Source organism: Scomber scombrus, chromosome 10, assembly GCF_963691925.1.
Source record: "Scomber scombrus chromosome 10, fScoSco1.1, whole genome shotgun sequence".
Taxonomy (NCBI): Eukaryota; Metazoa; Chordata; class Actinopteri; order Scombriformes; family Scombridae; genus Scomber; species Scomber scombrus.
Window position 1 is genome coordinate 889857 of NC_084979.1, and position 20144 is coordinate 910000.

Sequence of the window (20144 nt, forward strand, 5' to 3'; positions counted from 1 at the left end):
AAAGTCTCAATCTGACTTAAACGAGGAGAGACTGTCACACAAGACCCCCATTGTTAAATTCAGTCTATTTGTCCCTGGCTAACTCCCCACAGGCAGTCAATAAACTCACTCAAATCTCTTTCTGTATCGTTTCAGTAGACACCAGTAGAGTCACTAGAACACAGCATGAGTACACACGTTTTGACCTGGGGATCAGTATGGGTGATATACTGTAAAGTTTGTTGTATTAGATACTTTGTTAATTCCAACAACAAGAAATAGTAGCAATAACAGCCTATATATGAAACATGAATCACATTATCACAACCATTAGAGTTTGAGATGTTGGCTTTTTAGTCTGAAATCGAGCTGTTTCTCATCATTTCTAAAGTGGCCTCGTTCTCTTTCAGAAGCTCTTTGAGTCTTCGGATTTGTTTTAGCTCATCAGAGTCCATGGATGTTGCAGATAAGCTGTCACTGGCTGGCACCTTGTAAGCTTTACAGTTTTGCTTATTCTTGGCCATAATGCAATTGATCCTTCTAGGTGTTTTCCCATCATGTTTTCGAGCCTTTGTCGGCCTTCGCCTTCCTTTTTTACTTGACTGCTCTGTTGTCCATGACCATCTCACGCTGGACTTCACTGCAGGATCCAGAGCACCAGGGATGCAACATGGACACATCGTACGCTTTCTTGCCCGACCCATACTCCTCCTGTTTGCATTTGGATTAACACAAGTCTGAATCTGTGAATGAGCAGTTGAGTTGAAGATGTTGTTTTCATCTGCGCTGGGGAGATCATCATCTAATGGTTCCACGTAGCCAATCACTGGCTCAGTTTCAACATCACACAATAGGTCCTTGTCTAAACTTTGACCTGAAGTGTATTTACTCTTCAAAGTAGTGGCAGCTTTTGTTGTCTGTTTGAAAAGAGAACATTTGATTGGTCTGATATCTGTGTGAAGGCCTGAAGTGATGATGTCTCCTGAAAACTCCTGGTCAGTCAGTAGGTTCACTCTCTTCACACTGATAAGACCACTGTCACTTTCAGTTTGTTGTGGATCATAAAGGTCTTGTAAGAAGAGCGCTTTCTCTTTAAATCTGTTTGTTTTCTGAATGTCATCCTCTGACTGGTTGCTCATGGACTTGTTCTCCAGAGCCGCTTCAGGTACAGCTCCAGTTGAAACTTCGTCAATCCTCTGCAGGCAAATTCTCACAGTGGCTGTAATCCCAAATATTCGCCTCAGCTGGTCATCGGCCATGTGAAAGGGTTTTGGTGCCGGTGAAAATGTCCCATCTGTAGAGCTCTGCAAGGAAGACAAAATAACAGTTTGAAGTGGCTGAAATTGCTATTTTTTGCACAAAATGAGGACTGTGGATCTTGTTGCTGATCACTTTCATTGGAGGTGCATTAGAAGGTGATCTCTTACTGGCCGGTATGAACAGGAAGAATGACAGCAAGCAAAATCTGTTTCAATATCCAATGGGAATCTGAGGATTATGCAAAGACAGACTTGTAAAAAATTGTGAAACTATCCATTAAGTAGCTAAACAGCCAGATATTTCAATTGTTTAGCTTCCCCATTCAAACCAGCAGGGAGATGTGACTACACATGATGACTATAACTGCAGGTAGTCAACAAGCATAAACAGTTACACGCACCAATATTGGAGTCTGTAATCAACAAATTAGGCATGGAACCACCAGTCACATTTTTGATAATAAGATGGCAAAATTGAGCAAATTCACCAGACGTTTATTTTTTAAGATATCACAATTTAGCATATAAAGATGTAAACATCCTTCTGCGTTTACATACATGAGAAACACCCACATGCCTCTGCTTGCTCCACAATAACCATTCAGTTAAATGTACTGTAATAAGTCAATATCCTGTTCTTACATGGTTTCCTGCTTCTAAACATTTCCATCAAAAACATTATTGAGTATTCCAAAGTAATGAAGTTCTTCTTATTAAGAAGGAGTTAATATTTCGGGTTCCCCTGGTTCTGACATTTAACATATTCTTAATTGTTATGTTACTCACAGTTTCTATGGCTTGGGTCAACATGAAACTTTCAGAACTAAAGATAAATGTGTTAGTAATATCTGGAACTTCAGGTACAAGACTGTGGACATAAAAACTGAAGCAAGAAACATCCAATCATAGAGCTCAATGTTCTGCCACATGTGCTGCTAACAGCAGGTGAAAGCTAATTATTACAATGTTGGAAAACTGATTTTACAATCTACAGACTAAATGAATGTATTTTATGAGTTAACGTAAGATAAATTAAGCAACACCAGCATTCTGCATAACATTAACTTCTAAGATTGCTACATTTTCAGGGAGAGTCTCTTATTCCTTTGTTCAGTTACACTTAACTGATATCGTTGAAGATTATTTTGGGTTGGAAATACACAATGGGGAAAAACACTTCCTTCGTAGCCCGTCGCACTTCCCAACTCAATAGTAGTCTCCTCACCTCTATTTTGAAGGTGTCCTCCATTTGAGAACATATTCCAATGCTGCTGTCAGGAGTGCTTGGATCTGCTGAACTCTCTGTTTCTGGATCTACTTTCATGCTCTCCAGGTGTTGGTTGTAGTTGCTCTGCTGAGTGTTCATGTTTAAGGTGTTACTGTTATTTGTTTTCACCACTGCTGCACCACAGACATGTGTTACATTTTTGACTTTGCTCACTGCTAGATGATCCACGAGAGTGCCACTGTCAGTCAAGATTTCACTGACTGAACTAGTTGGGTCAGTCAGGCTCTTTTGTTCCTTCACACAGTGTATATTCATTGAGCTTGCCTGGTCAGTTTCCTTCTCAAGTGCTTTTTGGATCACATTTTGTGTTGGCCCAGAGTCAGATTTGGGTGGAATATATGATACAAATATTACATTGTCCTCATCCACGTCAGTCATGGTCGACATACAACCTGATGATTCTTGTTGAGATGAGTCATATGGACAATCCTCATTACAAAGGTCAATCACATCATCTGATTCATCAGGAATAATAATCCTGGAGTCTTGTCTGAGTGAATTTTGGGATGGCGGTATGCTGGTTTTCTTGACTTGGTAACTTTTTGTTGCTGCTTTGGGGGGATCAGCTCCCCCTCTCTTTAATTTAAATGGTTGCCTACACTTTTTAGCCACAAAAAACACCTTCCCATTGCACACGACCAAGGCGTTTTCATGTCGTTTTTCACTTTTGGCCAGACTCGATGGAGAAATGGGCTTCTCGTTTGTTATTTCACAATGCTTGTTGGTAACGTCTCTCTCTGCAACAGGTCGAAAAATCTCTGAAGTAATGGAAGGAGAAATAAGAGGGTCAAGAGTTGACCCTCTGAAGCGGTCTTCTTCTTCTTCGATCACCCACTTTATGGGGCTGTTGGGCCTTTGTGAAACCTTTGGAATTAATTTCAAATGTGGTCTGGATCTTCCTGATGAATGTGAGGTCATATTTGATGTATTTGAAAGTGTCCCGGGTGATGAACTGCTTGGTGGAGTGGTGCATTGATTTACGGTTGTCACTGGTGACACGTAGACCACACTGGAAGAAGAGTTGGCTGATGAAGTAAAAATCTGTTTCTTGATACCTGGGGGGAGTTCAGACACTGGGACTGTTTGGACTTGTGCATTGGAGGGAATCTGAAGGTACTGTCCTCTTGGGAGTGCTGGAGATTTTATAGTGACTGGGGGTCTTGTTGACTTCCCACAGTTTGTGCCAAGTATTGCCATCAAAGGTTTTTTTGCCATTAAGTTAAGAGTCTGTTGTTGTAGTGGATACTTATTTAATGAATTACTAAGAGCCAAACATTGTTCTGTTACACCTACTTGATTAGGCAAGGCATCCACGAGGTAAACCGGCTCCCTGATGATTGGCTGTGTGGCTGAAAAATTCAAAGCGGCCGTTTTCCCCATGTGACCATGCTCACAGGTATCCTTTATGGTTATGGCATTCTGTGGTTTAGGATCCATTTTGGGTTGGCTTATTTGAGTTTGGACAAACTTCCCATTAACCATTTGTACAGGAATCAGTTTCATGATGTTCTTTCCATCAGCTCCAACAGCAGGCATTGCCTGGTAGAACACACCAGTCCCACTGAGAAAAAACAGAGCACAGAAACACCTGTTAGTGACAGTAAAGATTAGATTTCAATTTGCTTTTTAGAAGGAATTATTTATTTATTATTGTTTTTCTTGTACTTGTAAGGACTGCATTTCAATTTCGTTGTATTTGTACAATGACAATGAAGACATACATTCCATATTTAAATCATGTCTGTTATTATGTCAAATGGTTACTGTAGATACTGAATATGCTATGAATTGTCACATGCTAAAATATCAGATAATGGGATTAATTACTTTATTGTTTGTTTCATATAAAAATGTAATGCTATGTGTGACAGTTTGAAAGCAGTAAGTTTGTTGTGTAATAAGAATGCATCCCAGCTGGAAGACAGTTGACCTTTGGTAAAGATATGATTATCACATTGCAGGGGTAAAGACAGAACAGTGCTTCTCTCAATAATAATGATCAGGAAGTAGTTATCTCAGGGGCTACTGTTCTGTACTCAGGGGCTACTGTTCTGTACTCAGGGGCTACTGTTCTGTACTCAGGGGCTACTGTTCTGTACTCAGGGGCTACTGTTCTGTACTCAGGGGTTACTGTTCTGTACTCAGGGGCTACTGTTCTGTACTCAGGGGCTATTGTTCTGTACTCAGGGATACAGGATGTTTTGTGATTCTGTAGTTTCAGAGACAGGAACTATCACACTACCCTGGACGTTGCTTAAGGAGGTCACAGGAAGGACACATGAGAAGATGGAGGAGGGAGTCCGATCAACTGCCCACCAGGAGACCACACCACACATTGCATAACCATTCTGGATTGTATATAAGACTGGGTTAGGAAGAGATAGGGGTCAGACTTCGTGAACTGACCAACACTTTGTTGCTTTGTCAGGGAAAGGAAGCTTTCGACCCAGAGCTCTGTATGCTTCATTCATTTGCTGCTAAATAAATAGCGTGTTGAGACCGATCATCTTCTCCTATTTTTTCATTAAACGAACACACGGATCTGAGCTCACACATAGTGTAAGATTTAGCAAGTAGAGATAGCTCAGATTCCAACATTACCTTCCCATAAAATACAGGCCAAGATCTTTACAATACTGGACAATACAAGTCCTTAAAGGAATAGATCAACAATTTGGAAAACATTTTGACATGTCTAAAAGCTCAGGTGTAAATAACAAAATGAGCATCAGCTGAGTTATTTATAGGGGCTTCAGTTCCAGAGTCCTGCTATTGTACACGCTGGCTTACTGTCACAGCTTCCTGTGGCACTTCATGTTTTCTTGCTTGCTGATTGTTTTTCCTGCTACGACATGTCAAAATGTTACTACTTGTTACTAAATAATGTGGAGGAAGCTGTCTCCTGGCACTGTGTCAGTCAGGATGTGGTTAGCTTAGGTTACTATAGAGACTGGAAGCAAGGGGGAAACAGCTAGCCTGCTAAGATAAGCTAATCATGTCCTAGCTCCAGCTTTAATAAACAATGAATGTATTTCCCAGAATTTCAAACTATTCATTTCCATTTATAAATTCATTGAATTCATTAAAAAAAATCTAAATCCTTTATTCCAAGCTATGATTCAGCAGCTAATAATACTTAGCACATAAAACAGATTTAATTGTAAATATATGGCATAAGTATAATTAAGTGTATCACTGATATATCAACATTGTTGTGTATGTGAGCCTGTAACATGAAATTGCAGTACAGAAATGTCAAAGACTAATATCTTCCTCTAACAATAATTCCATAACCACAATATGTGTTGATACAGATTTATTTTTTAAATATTAAAATATTGCTATTTGACCCTGAAATCTTGAATTGGCCTACACAAATTCTTTGTCTTATTATCTAGCATAGATTATCATCTGAGCAAAGCAGAGAACTTCACCAGGATCTCAGGTTCACTATGCACCTGTTTGTTTGTGTCATTTAATCATAACTTTGATGGAAATATGGAAATATGGACCTTTAAAATACAACATCAACTGAAATGATGAGGGTCTTTAGGTGGATCCTGCTATAATACCTTATTCTGAGGTCCTGCCTTGAGTTTTAAAACAGATTAAGTTTTTTATTCATAATGCTTACCTCCAAATATGTCTTCAGATGTATAGAAATAACTTTGAATAATTTGTGTCCAATGTTTTTTTCCATCCACAAAACCAGTTCAATGATCTTGTTAAAATTCTTAAAATGACATCTACTCCTTCTTTCTGATCAAAAAAAATTTTTAAAATCTATGAGTATGGTTGTCTGGGTCCAAATGTTTGAGTCCACCGTCTCCACCAAGTCAAGTAAACTGAAAACTGAAATATGCAGGTTAATAATTGTTCATTTTAAAAGTTGAGGTGCTGGACACAAGATGTGTTCTTTCACAAAAAACCTTGTTAAAATCTTTGAAATGACACGTAAAGAAATCTATTTTATGATAATAGTTTGATGATCTCTAAAGATGTCTCTACTTCACTATAAAGTCCATTCTCAGTGTATGTTCTGAGGAAGCTTCAAGTTTCCACATCAAACTTGTTAGGGTTAGTCACATTTCCTGCTCATAAGCTTTCCCCTTAAAATCACATTCTCAGTGAGCTCAGAGATAAATGAGAAAATAGACTTGTAGTGAAGGAGTTTAGGTTTTGCTGCATATTCATAAACTGTCCTCAAAGCTAGTCAGTTGGTGGCTCAGGTTTTAGTCCCTCACTTTTCTTTGGGCCCCAGAGCAGTTTAATCTGGTCATGATAGTTAATATTACTCTGTTTTATCATGATAGATGAGCATGATGGTTATTATACTGATGTGGTTTTAGACCAACTGAGGACGGTTAGAAGATTGAACAAGTTGAAACAATCCACAGGTTTCTTATATGCTAATGTGACATTTGCATATGTCTGTATGATCCCAGCAAACATTGTTGGGATGGTGACCCTGTCTCCCAGTACACATGCTTCCAGTCAGACACTAAAACAACAACAACACACATATGAAAGTGACATGCTGTCATATCCAGTAGTTCATGTAGACATATAGACTGTACAGTAGAAGACTCGATACATAGACTTTAGTAAAATTGTTGATGATGATAACAACATATTACAGTGCAGGGACGCACAGGTAATGTCCCTGACGTCAATCAGCACAACTTCCATTTCTGAACTATAACAGGACATCGTGACATCATGATATCATGACACAACATCATTCAATGTGTCACTGTTTGCTTGAATATGTCACATGTAATTAACTGCTCATTACTGTACCTATGCACGCTGTCCGCTTCTCTCCTTGTAGGATACATGACGGATTAAACACGTGGAACCGGGATTAGAATATTCCAGTCGGTTTTTTACTGTCTGTGATTCAGGATGATTGTGTTTCCAGACGAGTCACGTCCATTTTAAACCTGTAACGTTAAAGTTGACTATGTCATTTTCTTCCTTCCTTCCGTCCTCAGCCTATAAACAGAGGCTGTCTGTAGCCTCGTCGTGGTCACAGAGCAGACACAACGCTGTTTATTTCTACTAATAACATGTTTTACTCCACAGTTGCCTTCAATTTGCTTCCCCTCTCGGCTTCCGTTTCTGTCCGACGTTTGTTACATCAAACTTCCGGTCTGTTAGGCTGGTTACATTTAATGCAGAATCAACTATTCCACACTTATTTAGATGTAAACTTCACTAACAGAGTTTTAACCACATATTTTGAGGTGGAAAAATAGATAGTGTGTTTTGACCAATGTCTGTTTTTATAAATTGACGCCATATAAAACGCGTATTGTAGTGTTACTAGAGCCAGGCAAAAAAAGAGAGAGAGAATGAATAGGCTTTACTTACAATACAGTTGCACCACTTCAGAAAATCCCCTTCACATTCCAAAGACGTACACTACGACGTAGGCTATTAGGGCCATGCAAGAAAAAAAAAAAAAGTCCGGCACAAGAAAAAACCCCCAGGCAAAATAAGAAAAAGAGAATGAATTAAAACGGTTATTACAATTCTAATCTGTTATGAGCGGTTGGTTCATGTTAGATTACACATTTAAATATAGAATAACACCATCTCCATTTAAATCAATCATAAATTAACTTTCAACTCAATCCAAATATCATTTGGGATACTATAAAAAAAAAAAAAAAAAAAAAAAAACACGACCTCCAGTGTCAAGTTTCTGTTTTCAGCCCAGTGGAAGCAGAAAACTTAATAGTTTAGGTGTTGTTTTAAATCATCTTTATATATGGCATAGTTTGTCTTTTATGTTTGTTATGTAGTTGTTTTATGTAAAGCACTTTGAATTGTCTGGTGTTGAAAATACTAATCTTGCCTTGACATTTTAACACTTCATTTTACACATTGTTTAGCCTATCTACTTGGATTGAAGAAATCAATTCATTATAAATTGCTCTAACTTTACTAAGTGGCTAATGGGATTGAGATCACTAACTGTGAAGCACTTTGAACTACACATTAACTTGTGTGAAAGCTGCTATATAAATAAAGTTTGATTGATTGAAGAAAAAAGCATTGTATTGTCATTTGTCCGTAGTATTACCACCATGCAGAGATATAGATATAGTTACTGTGAGTGAACTGACCCATCATATATTTAATATTAGCAGAGATTGCAGGCATAGAAGTAGGCACATACTCCAAAAGCTCTTCTGTTAGGCTTATTATTTACATTTCTGTATGTATTGAAAGTACATTAGTGTAACATCAGGAAAAATAAATCATTTACCAGAGTCCATTAATATATGCATAGATTTAAAAAATGCAACAAATATGTACAATGGCTAAAATGATTATGTGTGATGTAAAAGTAAACATCAGTGACTGTTATTCCCCTCAGCTCTACACAACTTTTTTAGTGGCTTTCAGCTCATAGTTTTGGTTTGACAGCCCAAAATGTAACTGTTTTGGTTCAGTTTCATCACTCATCAGCGTTATTTACAGCAGCAGGCACTGCTTATTTTAGTGATAAACCCACTGTACAGTACCTGCCCAGCACTAAACAGCAGACAAAGTTAAAGACTGGCTGGTGAACGTAGTGGAGAATTTAGCATCTAAATAGGCAGATATTTTTCTCTGGAGTTGGTGAAGAATGGTGGACATAAGCATCAGCTTGCCAACAAGTTAGCCATATATATTATTTAAAAGCATGCATGATGGATAGCTTGTAGAGTTTTGCCCAAAATTGGCCAAAAAAACAGATTATCATCAGTAATAATGACTCATCACTCATTCACTGAATTATACTGTATAATGTGGTAGATTGGCTCCTTATAGTCACATTTCACTTTCTATGATCATTGCCTTCAAAGCATACTTCACTCACCTTTCATATCTGTAACTTCAACATCATTAACTGTCTCATTACAAATCAATTCAAAAAAATGATCTGCATATATCACATTACACATTTAATCATTATTTAATATTTCAATGTAAAATCAATGTACTGTCTAGAAAGCCCACAGATGCCAAGCATGTTACAATCACTAAACTACTGCAGCTTTAATGTTTTTTTCTGACATACATTATGATTCACCAGTATGTTGAAAAAGCAATTGGTATGCTTGGAAAAAAAACATTATAATATAATATAAACTTGAATGAAAATAATGTAAAGATAGATACTCTTTAAACGCTCTTTAGATGTTCAGTGTAAATGTAGAAGGCACTTTTTGAGGAGGGGGCGGTACAGTGCCTCAGTGGTTAATAATGTCGCGTTACAGCAAGAAAGGTCCTGAGTTGGAACAGTCCTGCAAGGTGAATTGTTTCTTAGATGTGACAAAAAACATGATTTATCTGAGCAAGAAAGGTTACCTCAATTAAAATGAATCAAAAAAGCCACTGGGGCTGGACGATGTATAAAGAACACTACTATCTTATGCAGTAGTAGTGCTCTAATATTGCTTCCCAACTAATCATGTGAACCGCTTAGCAACTGGACTTGTGATGAGGTGGAACAAATGACATTGTAGCAATGCATATTCGAAGATGAATTGGATTAGCCCAACAGACTTCACAAGTCATGTCTGAACACTCAGTCCTTGTTTGCCAGCAGATCATCCAGGATAAGCTCACACATATACAGGCAGCGAGGCACATGGAAGAACCCTGAAGAAGAGAAAAGAAACAGAATCATTGTAGCCTAAGAAAAACAGGACACTCTACCGAGATCTGCCAAGATCCTCAGGGACCCTGAAGGTGTCGGTGATACTGTATGAACCACTGAAACACAATATAAACCAAGTTCAAATCTTTACAGAGTTCAAACCTGATAGCCCTGTTACAAGTACAACACTTCACTGTACCCAGCTGTTGGTCAAGAAATGCAAATTAAAAAAACTACAGTGTAGATCTGTTTTAAAGGTTTTCTTGCTGTCATCATTCCTCCTGTTCATACTGACCATCAGTAGATCCCTTCATAATACACTTACAATGGAAGTGATGGAGGACTAAATCCACAGTCCTCCTTCTGTGTAAACATTAGGGGTGTGACGATACACTCAGTTCACGAGACGAGACACGATATTAGCTTCACGAGATCAAGACGAGACGAGATTTTAAACACTATTTTAAAGACAACTTAATTGAGGAAATATATGACTGTTCTTTTATTTGAAATTCACAAAATGCAAAATAATGCAGGTGCATTTTGAAATGTTTTAAATAATGATCTGTCACAATGAATATCACTTCACTTCTACTTTTTAAGTATGAATTATCATACGCAGTATGCAATATGTAAGCACTGTAAAAGGTTTGCCCATATAGATAGAAATTTTATAGATAGATCATTTTGGTATTTATGGAAATAACCATAAATACCAAAATGATATACGATCACAAATACCAAAAAGTCAATAATAAAGAATAGAAACAATCCTAGAATATAAATAGAAATTAAATAAAGAATCAAATTATCACAAATTATAACATATTGCTAGTAAAAATTGCACAAATCCTATATCACACTCATGGTTCTGGATGACATTAACGCTACCCTTACCTTTGTTGCATTTTTACACATTTTTTTTTTCAGGTTAAAATTCTATATTAATAAGGTAATGGCACTCTAAAATCTTAGAGAGATCAACCAGGCACAAAAATAAAACATTATTCCATTCTCATAATATTCAGTGAAAACTTTTAAACATTTGTTTTAGTATTATGGCAAAGCATACTAAAGATGAGTGCTTTTCATTATGCCCAACAGTGTGTAGCTGGTTAGACAAACATCTGGTAATATGAATGAAGTGTGTGCCGGTTGGTGCAAAAGTTTGATTTTGATAATGCTATATGTAGTTTTGGTTGCAGTGCTTCATTTTGCAGGATATATGAGGTATTTTGCAGTTTGGATGTGCGGTTCTGTGAATTGTGTTACAGTATTTTGATAAAACCAGACTAGTTTGCAAAATTGTGTTTTAACAATTGGAAAAAACTGTAATATTGCTTTGCGAGACAACATTCACCTTGACGAGAAATATCGTCACATCTCGCTGCACGAGATCTCTAACATGTATTTAAAAGTTGATCTGAAGCTAATATGAAGCTTCAGCGTCCAAATGAGTCAAATCTTCATCTTCTATGTTTCAACATTACAGTGTTTTTAGTAGCAAAGTCTTTTTGTTACTATACTTCCACCACAGCTCAACAGGGAAACACTAAGAGGGAATGTGATGGTAAAAAGACTGTAAATGTGTCAGATATCACTTGATATGACTAACTCAGACTGATGAAGCTCAATAGAAGCTCATCATCTACTTTTAATTGACTGTGTGGACACACTGTGGATTTTGTTCTCCATCACTTCCATTGAAAACACATTTGAAGATCTTTTAATAGTCAATATGAACAGAAGGATTGATTACAGGGAGGAAACCTATTTACTGTTCATATGGGAACCTGACTGCTGTTTTAAGACACAGTTGAAAAATTGTGAACTTGTCCTTTATGGTAGGCTGTATTCCACCAGCATTTCATTAAGGCCATTTAACAGGTTTTACAGTTTTTTAGCATACAGTCAATTCCATGTCTCAGCTGTTTTCATACCTTTAAAAGGGCCTCCCTTAAAGTCCAGTGCCACTCTTCCTTCTTGTGTCAAATAGCCAAACCACTCTCCATTCTCAGCATCAGAAAACTGTATAGAATCAGTATATTAGCCTCACAGTGCATTGAAATATACATAGTATATATGTATTATGTATATTCACTAATCCAACATTTAGCCACATCGAGTATTCATATGTTCCAGCACAAATGAGATACAACACATTAATCAGTGATCTTAAGAGATGTTGGCAGGTGTAAGTTTGAACGTTGGACAGAGTCACTTAGTATGTTTGACAAATTGGTGAATTACTACTTAGTCATCAAAAATGTTCTACTCTGCTTTGTTGACACAGCAGTGTAAACTCACATTGCTCATGGTGTATTCATAAACTTGAGAGAATCTCTCCAGCAGCTCGGGCTTCTTGGTTTGGCTGTAGGCCATCAGGAAGGCGATGAGAGCCTCACAGTGAGGCCACCACAGTTTCATACTCCACTCCAACTGTATCACACAAAACTTTGTAGATCAACCACATGCAAACAATACCCAGCAGTATCCACTGCCTGAGATGACTGACTTACCTGTGTGGGGCAGTGACCATCCACATCTAGGAAGTAAAAGAGGCCACCATGCTCTGTATCCCAGCCACGCTGATAGGGGAGCTCCACAAATTTTTTTATGGCTGTTTCCTGGAGCTCTTTGTCCCCCCACTCTGCACTGTACTGAAGCAGGAACCAGCCTGCTTCCAGGGCATGGCCTGACTCAGCATGGGTCATCATGCAAGGAAGACAAAATAAAATAGAAAATGCTGAGGTAGGCAACTAAGAACAGGAGAAGAGTTGGAGCTGTGCTTGTCCATGATGTTACAGTGGAGTGTTTACCTGGGTTCTGCAGTCGGCCCTGGCAACCCGGCAGCTCTGCTCCTCCCAATGACACATTCTCTAAGATAACTGTACCGTCTCTCTGTACCAAGACAAATACAAATGAAGTACAATATTTTACATAGTAGGAAGCTTGCACTCATATAAGGGTAAGGTAAGGGTCCTGGTAAACTTTATTGATACCCCTAGGGGGAAATTCAAAATTGACACAAAAGCATTCTTGTAATAAAATGATGATGACTGACTATGATTGGACAATTATTAACAATAACAACAACAAATAACAATAAAGAGTGAAACAGGAACTTCTGTATTTTAGTTGACAATTAAAGCCACATTCAGATGAGAGTAACATCACAGGGAGGATTTATATTCTCTGTGCTCCTCTGTAAATGGACTCATGGTTCTGGATGACATTAAATCATGGGGGAATGACAGAATCTGGTCTGTGATAAACATGGACATTCTACAGGACAAAAGCCTCCTGAGGGGGCGCTGGAGAGTTGAAGGTGAGGCAAAGATACATTGTGAAGTGAAGAAGAGTCAAAAATCTTCATCCTTCTCTGAGTCATAACTCAGTCAAATCTTAACACCAATGATATCATTCAGTGTGACTTACACTTCCTGAGGATCATTAGCTCTGATCACCAATAAACCTCCATTAATCCACTCTAACCTGCCTGAGAGTCATCACGTTTTTCTGTTTTCTTCAGTATCAAAGTAATCCATTGATAGTTGTGTAGTAATGTGTACTGTGTATAGGTAGACTGGGGTAAGATGAGCCATTTTTCATATTTAGGATCACTACATCAAGGCAATCATAGTTTTGTCGCTAACTAATATATCTGCATATATTTCAGGATGTTGTGCATCCCTTCAAACAAACAGAATGAGTGCAAACATAACTGTTTCCATAATATAGCATGTCCAAAAAAAGTGGTCTCGTGGCACAATTTACCCCGTGTATGGGGTAAGTTGAGCATAGGAGAGGGGTAAGTTGAGCCGATCTAACCACTTTACCCAGGTGGTTCTTACCTTCACAGACTCCATGAAATGATGCCTTCCTCCTAAATATTTGGTCACATGATCAATGTTTTTTACCGTTTCCTAGCAACAAGGGGTGGCTCAACTTACCCTTTGGCTCAACTAACCCCAGTCTCCCTACTGTGTATATCCATGACTGCACTGCCAACTGTCATGTCTGTCAAGTTTCTGTTTGCTTTTGCACATCTCATGTTTATGTCTTGTCTTTCCTGTTTTTATTTTGAAATCACTAACCCTCTGTCTCTGTTCTACATTTACTTCCTGCACGCCCTTCCCCCGTCCTGTCACACCTGCTCCCTGATTGTTCTCCCCACCTGTTTCCCATCTTCCCTCATTACCTCTTGTACTTTACCTTGTGTGTCTCACAGTCTAGTGGCCAGTTCGTTGTACCTCACAGTCCTCGTCCCAGCTCTTATTATAGACCAAGCCATAGCCTGTTTTCGTGTTTTGACCCTGCTTGCCCCTTTGACCTGCCTTTTGCCTCTCGATTTGGAAACTTCTGCCTACCTGACTGCCTGCCCGTGTACCGAACCCTGCCTGGTAATAAACCTGCCTTTCTTGCCTGAACCTGCTGTGTTGAGCATTTGTGTCCTCCTGTTCTGCGCTCTTAGTTCATGACACCAACAGGAAGTGGAAATAGCTGATTCAGCTATTAGTGGTGTCAGTTTGCCAAAATGCAAACAAATATTCTGTCAGAAGAGAACACCATCTGTAGCTGAGACCTTTAATGTGGTCCTACTCTGCTGATAGCGTTTTCTTATAGGCCTCTATGTTTGTGTTGAAGTGTTTCAATTTTTCAAAAGTCCATTTTGACACCGAGCTAATAAAAAAGTTCATCTGAAAAAAACTCAAAGATCCACCTTAAAATAAAAGGACGTCACTCCTGACAGGATTGAAATGACAGCAGGAGCAGGGAGTTCACATCAAACAGTAGATCATTGCTGCTGTAAGTTGTGGTGTGGGGCTGAAAACTGACTGAAATGCACTCTGGACTCAATTGAAATGACTAACCAATCCAAGGAATGCTAAAATCACCTCACCTGACAGACATACAGTATGTGTTAGTATTTATCCTAAAAACATAACAAGGAAGTACTCGCACAATGTTGCCATGTTGTGTTCATGTGGAATTAAAAATCTGGAGTGTGCCAGCACCTGTGAAAATGTTATGTGTGTGTCCACTGACAACTGCTAATGTTTCTGATGTTACATTATGATGTGACCTTACCACACCTCAACTTTTGCTGAATGTACACCAAACACTAACTGATCTAACTAAACAGAAATGACCCTACTTGTAATAATAGATCTCTGGTAAGTTCAGTTCCACAGTGTCAGCCATGTTGTACTGTATGTGTTCATACCTGGACATGTTGTAGAATCTGCTGTACACACCAGCTGCCCAGCTCTCTGTACTTCTGAACCACTTCCTGCCCTCGGCCTTCAGAAAGTTGTTTCACCAGACACAGCAGCATCATGGGAACTGCCATGCTATTGGTGGGAATGTCTCCAGGAAGCTGGGGCCGACCCAAGCCTGACGAGTCCTCCCGGACCCAGTAGATGAGCTGCTCCATCATCTGTTCAGCATCCAGCTGGTAATAGAACAGGACAGAAGTCAGCCTATCAATGATACTGTTGTGAAGAGAGGTGAAGTGAAGCATGTTCAGGTAAGAAGGGTTTACTCACAAATGAAACTTCCTGCATTACTCAGCTGGACATAAACTTAAATACTGTTGAACTGTTTCACATTAGCTTTACTTTGAAATGACTACTATAATAATTACTACAAAACTTTTAAATGCATTTTGGCGCAGAAGGTCAGTAGTAAAAGACCTGAAACAATTAAATCATTGAATACGACAGCTCTGCAGCTGTGACAGAAATCAGTTAGAGGAGTGTGGTGGAGCTATTTGTTATTTTTGTAAAAGTAATAATTAAATGTAAATTTATGTATTTGTTGTTGCTGTTTGTTTTGAAGAATACAGCTTAACTAGTTTGATTATAATATTAGTATCATTTTAGTTAATTTGAGTACTGGTTAATACTTTTGTTTTGAAGGGCACTGTGCAGCTGTGGCACAGAGGTGTATTTATTTCTATAGGTAGACAGGTAGAGGACCAGCAGGCAGGAAGGACATATGTTTTTTTACTGAAGCTTGGAAGGCTTCATTTCACTTTGAAGCCTTCCAAGCTTTGGAAGTTTTGCATGTGCTCAACTAGACCCCAAAAAAGCACCAGGCCCTGATGGCCATGATCCTTATCTGCTAAAAACTGCTGCATCCGTCATAGTGGAGCCCATCACACAAATGTTTAACATGTCATTAGGTTTTAATTAGCTTCCTACCATATGGAAGCAAGCTTTTGTCTCACCTTTATTCAAAGCTGGCGACCGCTCTGACATGAACAACTACAGGTCTATTTCTATCCTCCCCGTACCCTCAAAAATCTTGGAATCATTGGTTACCACCCAACTGAAATCATACATGGACTCCCACAACATTCTAAACGACATGCAATCCAGTATTCCTTCTGGATACAGCACAGTTTCAGCTACTCTGAAAGTCTTGGATGACATCAAAGAGGCTATTGACAAGAAGCACACCTGTGTCTCTTTGTGTACTGACCTCTCCAAGGCTTTTGACAGCGTGGAACACTCACTTCTTATCACTGTCTGCCGGTGTAGGCAGAAAAGCTTCAAAGTGGTTCCACAGTTATCTGTCCAATCGTTCACAGGTTGTCAAAAATGGTAACGTCATATCTGACCCCGTCCTTATCATACGTTAAGAGGGTTTGTTGATGACTTAGAACACTATGAGTTAAGCTTTCAGAAAAAAATAAGAGATCTTGCATGAAGCCCATGATGTAAAGAAATATGTCTTGGGATCAGGATGTACTTATTAAGTTTCATGGAAATGAACCCATTCTCCTTATTTTGACCTGATGGTGCAGTTAGATAATAATAATAACATTAGGATCATGAATTTCACAGAAATCCAACATTTAGTTTTCAAAGAACATTATCGTGGGCCTATAATTGGTGAAAGAGGAAAAGTTGGCTTGACTGTGGTGCTGGAGCAAAGGTCGGGAGTGTCATCAACACTATCATATTTCAATACAATCTGGGTGGAAGTTGTCGGAATATTTTCCTATTTAATGTTTGACAAACATTGCCCAAAACTAGCAGGGCATAACTGCTTAATGTCAATACCTATCCTGTTTTATAATACACAATCTAAAGTTTCATACAGTGTGTTCATACCTGCATGTCCTTGTCACCAGTGACCCTGCTCAGTTCATCCATGGCCATGATGTAGAAACACTCACTGAATATGGTCCTCTGAATTTTGACTGTTTTACCGTCTCTTGTTAAGCAGAAGGCACACTTCCATTGGCCGCTGCTGTTAGAAACACGAGCAAACTTTCTCAGGAATGCTCCTCCTGAAACGTAAACACAACCAGAGACTGTTAGCTAAGCTTTCTCACACATGAGTACATAACACTGCAGGCTTCATCTATCTCTTACAGTAGTTGTCATTCAGATATATGTGCAACATAAATGTTGAGTTGATGGTTACAGAAACAGCCGCTGGCATATTTATGCTGCTGGAGAACAATTATCAATTGGAAGAGTAATAATATGAAGGTAGAATAGTCTTTTCTCTATTCTGCCACACACACAAAAAACATCACCTACTGCAAACTTTTCCCCAGAAATACAAACTTCACCACCAACAGTTGCACTAAATGGGGGAACTTTTCTTAACTATATTGTTGTTGTCACATGAAACTATTTAACCCCTTAGTAAAGTTCATGTTTTGACTTCATTTAAAGGACCTCGTGAGCATTGCTTTTTTCTTTTCCTTAAAAGGTGACATTTTCCACCAGCTGTGGTAACATGTTGTGCAGCTCAAGGATTATTAGCAGAGAGTGCAGAGCAAACACTATCATGACTGTCATTAATCACCTAGAAAAGAACACTAGGTTGAACCATCTGCTGCAAAGATTCACCTGTAGACATGTGACTCTTGACTACATGACTAAATCCACAGTCCTCCTTCTGTGTAAGCATGGATTTAAAAGTTGATCTGAAGCTAATATGAAGCTTCAGTCGTCTGAATGAGTCAAATCTTCATCTTCTATGTTTCAACATTACAGTGTTTTTAGTAGCAAAGTCTTTTTGTTACTATACTTCCACCACAGCTCAACAGGGAAACACTAAGAGGGAATTTGATGCTAAAAAGACTGTAAATGTGTCAGATATCACTTGATATGACTAACTCACACTGATGAAGCTCAATAGAAGCTGATCATCTACTTTTTAAATGACTGTGTGGACACACTGTGGATTTTGTCCTCCATCACTTCCATTGAAAGCACATTTGAAGATCTTTTTTATAGTCAGTATGAACAGGAGGAATGATTACAGGGAGGAAAACCTCTTTACTGTTCATATGGACAACTCACTGCTGTTATAAGACAGACATGAAACATTTTGAAACTATCCTTAGTTTATCCTGAGTAATGTATTGCAAGATGAAAGGTAGATTCTGAGAAAGGTGACCAAACCAACAACAGTCATGCCTTTGCTCTTCCAGCAGCTCACCAGTAGTGGGGCTAAAAATGATCTGAACTTGTGAGGAGCATGAATGTGCTAAGTAAGTTTAATGTCAATCTTTCCTTTCTTTCTATTTGTATGACCAGAAAACAGGAACTACAGAAGACACTAATGCAGGTAGGGTTCAATAAAAGACTAAAACAATTAACCTTAGCTTTGGTATTGGAGGTAATATTTCTGCAGACAAAGCAGATGTTGCTGACAGCTTGAACACATATTTCTCAAGTATTGCCAAGACCTTAGTTAATAAGTTGCAAACTGGAACATGTTGTTTAGGAGAGTGAAAAGTCAAGCAGGTCTGTCAAGAAAAAGGAGTTCAAGCAGATGCTTTTTCTTTTAATGAGGTGACTGAGACTTTGGTGCTGAAGAGACTCAAAGAACTTGACATCTCCAGAGCAATGGGTCTATATAATATCACTGCTAGGTTTGTGAAGGATGCTGCAGTAATCATATTTGCATGTGTGGCTCATATTGTTAACAAATCCATCGAAATCGTAAAGGTAGCTCAAATTATTCCTCTATTTAAAAAAAGGAGATATATTGGATCATAGGCCTGTTTCTATATTGAGTCTATTATTAAAAAGTCACCAAAAGGATTATATATAAACAAACTGACAAGTATATCTCTTCACACAATCTTATGTTTGAATTCAAGTCATGCTTCAGGAGGTCACACTCCACAGACTACAGCATTGAAGCCCCATCTGGGCCTAAATCCTAAAGGCAGACAGCAGATGGCTGATGTAAATGGAGCACTGTCCAAACCAAGGATAGTGGACTGTGGTGTTCCACAGGATTCTATTCTGAGTCCGCTCTTCTTCCTTCTATACATCAGTGACCTATTCTTGTATGCTTATGATTCTGCCCTGCTTGTATCCCACAAAAACAGAAGTGTGGTGAACAAACATTGAGTACAGAACTTCAAAAAGTCACTAACTGGTAAGGTGATCTCTACATCAAGAAAAACTGAGTCAACTGTATTTGGGAACAAGGCCATACTAAGGAAATCCCCTGGTTTTACAGTAGTGTAGAGAAGAAATCTATGAATTACCATGGATGTGTGCTTCATAACCACTTGTCTGAAGAGAGCATGGCACAGAAAGCTCTTGTAAAAATGTAAAATAGAATCACATTTCTTGACAGGATCTTCAGATTTCTTGAGCAAGCAGTTATGTATAGAGCCTTTTTGGCTAACTTTGTTTCTTCCTGGTTTAGCAGTTTCCCTGAAGTTTTAAAGAACAAACTTTGAACATCACTAAATAGTTTAGTCAGGATTTTATTAAGGCTCCCAGCAGGTACTCACCTCGAAAATAATATGAAATGCAAATAAATTCAAGCCCAGCCTGAAAAAAAAGTTCTGCTGTGTTCTGTGCCTTAATGATTTTGTCAGTGCTTTGCATTTTATGTCTTTAATGGTGATGATGTTGTTGTTTTAGCTTCATTGATTTTTTTATTCTTGATAACATTTGCATGACACGCTGGATTC

General features: G+C 38.5%; 2 protein-coding genes across 2 annotated transcripts in view; both read right to left on the bottom strand.

The window, feature by feature from the left end:
• Positions 1–331: 331 nt before the first annotated feature.
• lrif1 (ligand dependent nuclear receptor interacting factor 1) lies at positions 332–7364 on the bottom strand. Its single transcript, XM_062426530.1, has 4 exons — positions 7327–7364; positions 2399–4087; positions 1407–1467; positions 332–1283 (listed from the first exon to the last, which is right to left on the bottom strand). The coding sequence occupies exons 1-4, from the start codon at positions 7362–7364 to the stop codon at positions 333–335; spliced, it is 2739 nt and encodes a 912-aa protein (XP_062282514.1). The 3' UTR covers position 332.
• A 1677-nt stretch (positions 7365–9041) lies between these two features.
• Positions 9042–20144, bottom strand: part of renbp (renin binding protein) — a 14350-nt gene continuing 3247 nt past the window's right edge. The window contains exons 5-11 of the mRNA XM_062427591.1: positions 17302–17480; positions 15408–15635; positions 13000–13081; positions 12700–12875; positions 12488–12619; positions 12121–12208; positions 9042–10182 (exon numbers count right to left, since the gene is read on the bottom strand). Of these exons, the coding sequence (XP_062283575.1) occupies positions 10109–10182; positions 12121–12208; positions 12488–12619; positions 12700–12875; positions 13000–13081; positions 15408–15635; positions 17302–17480 (959 nt within the window). The 3' untranslated portion in view covers positions 9042–10108. The remainder of the gene's footprint in view (positions 10183–12120; positions 12209–12487; positions 12620–12699; positions 12876–12999; positions 13082–15407; positions 15636–17301; positions 17481–20144) is intronic.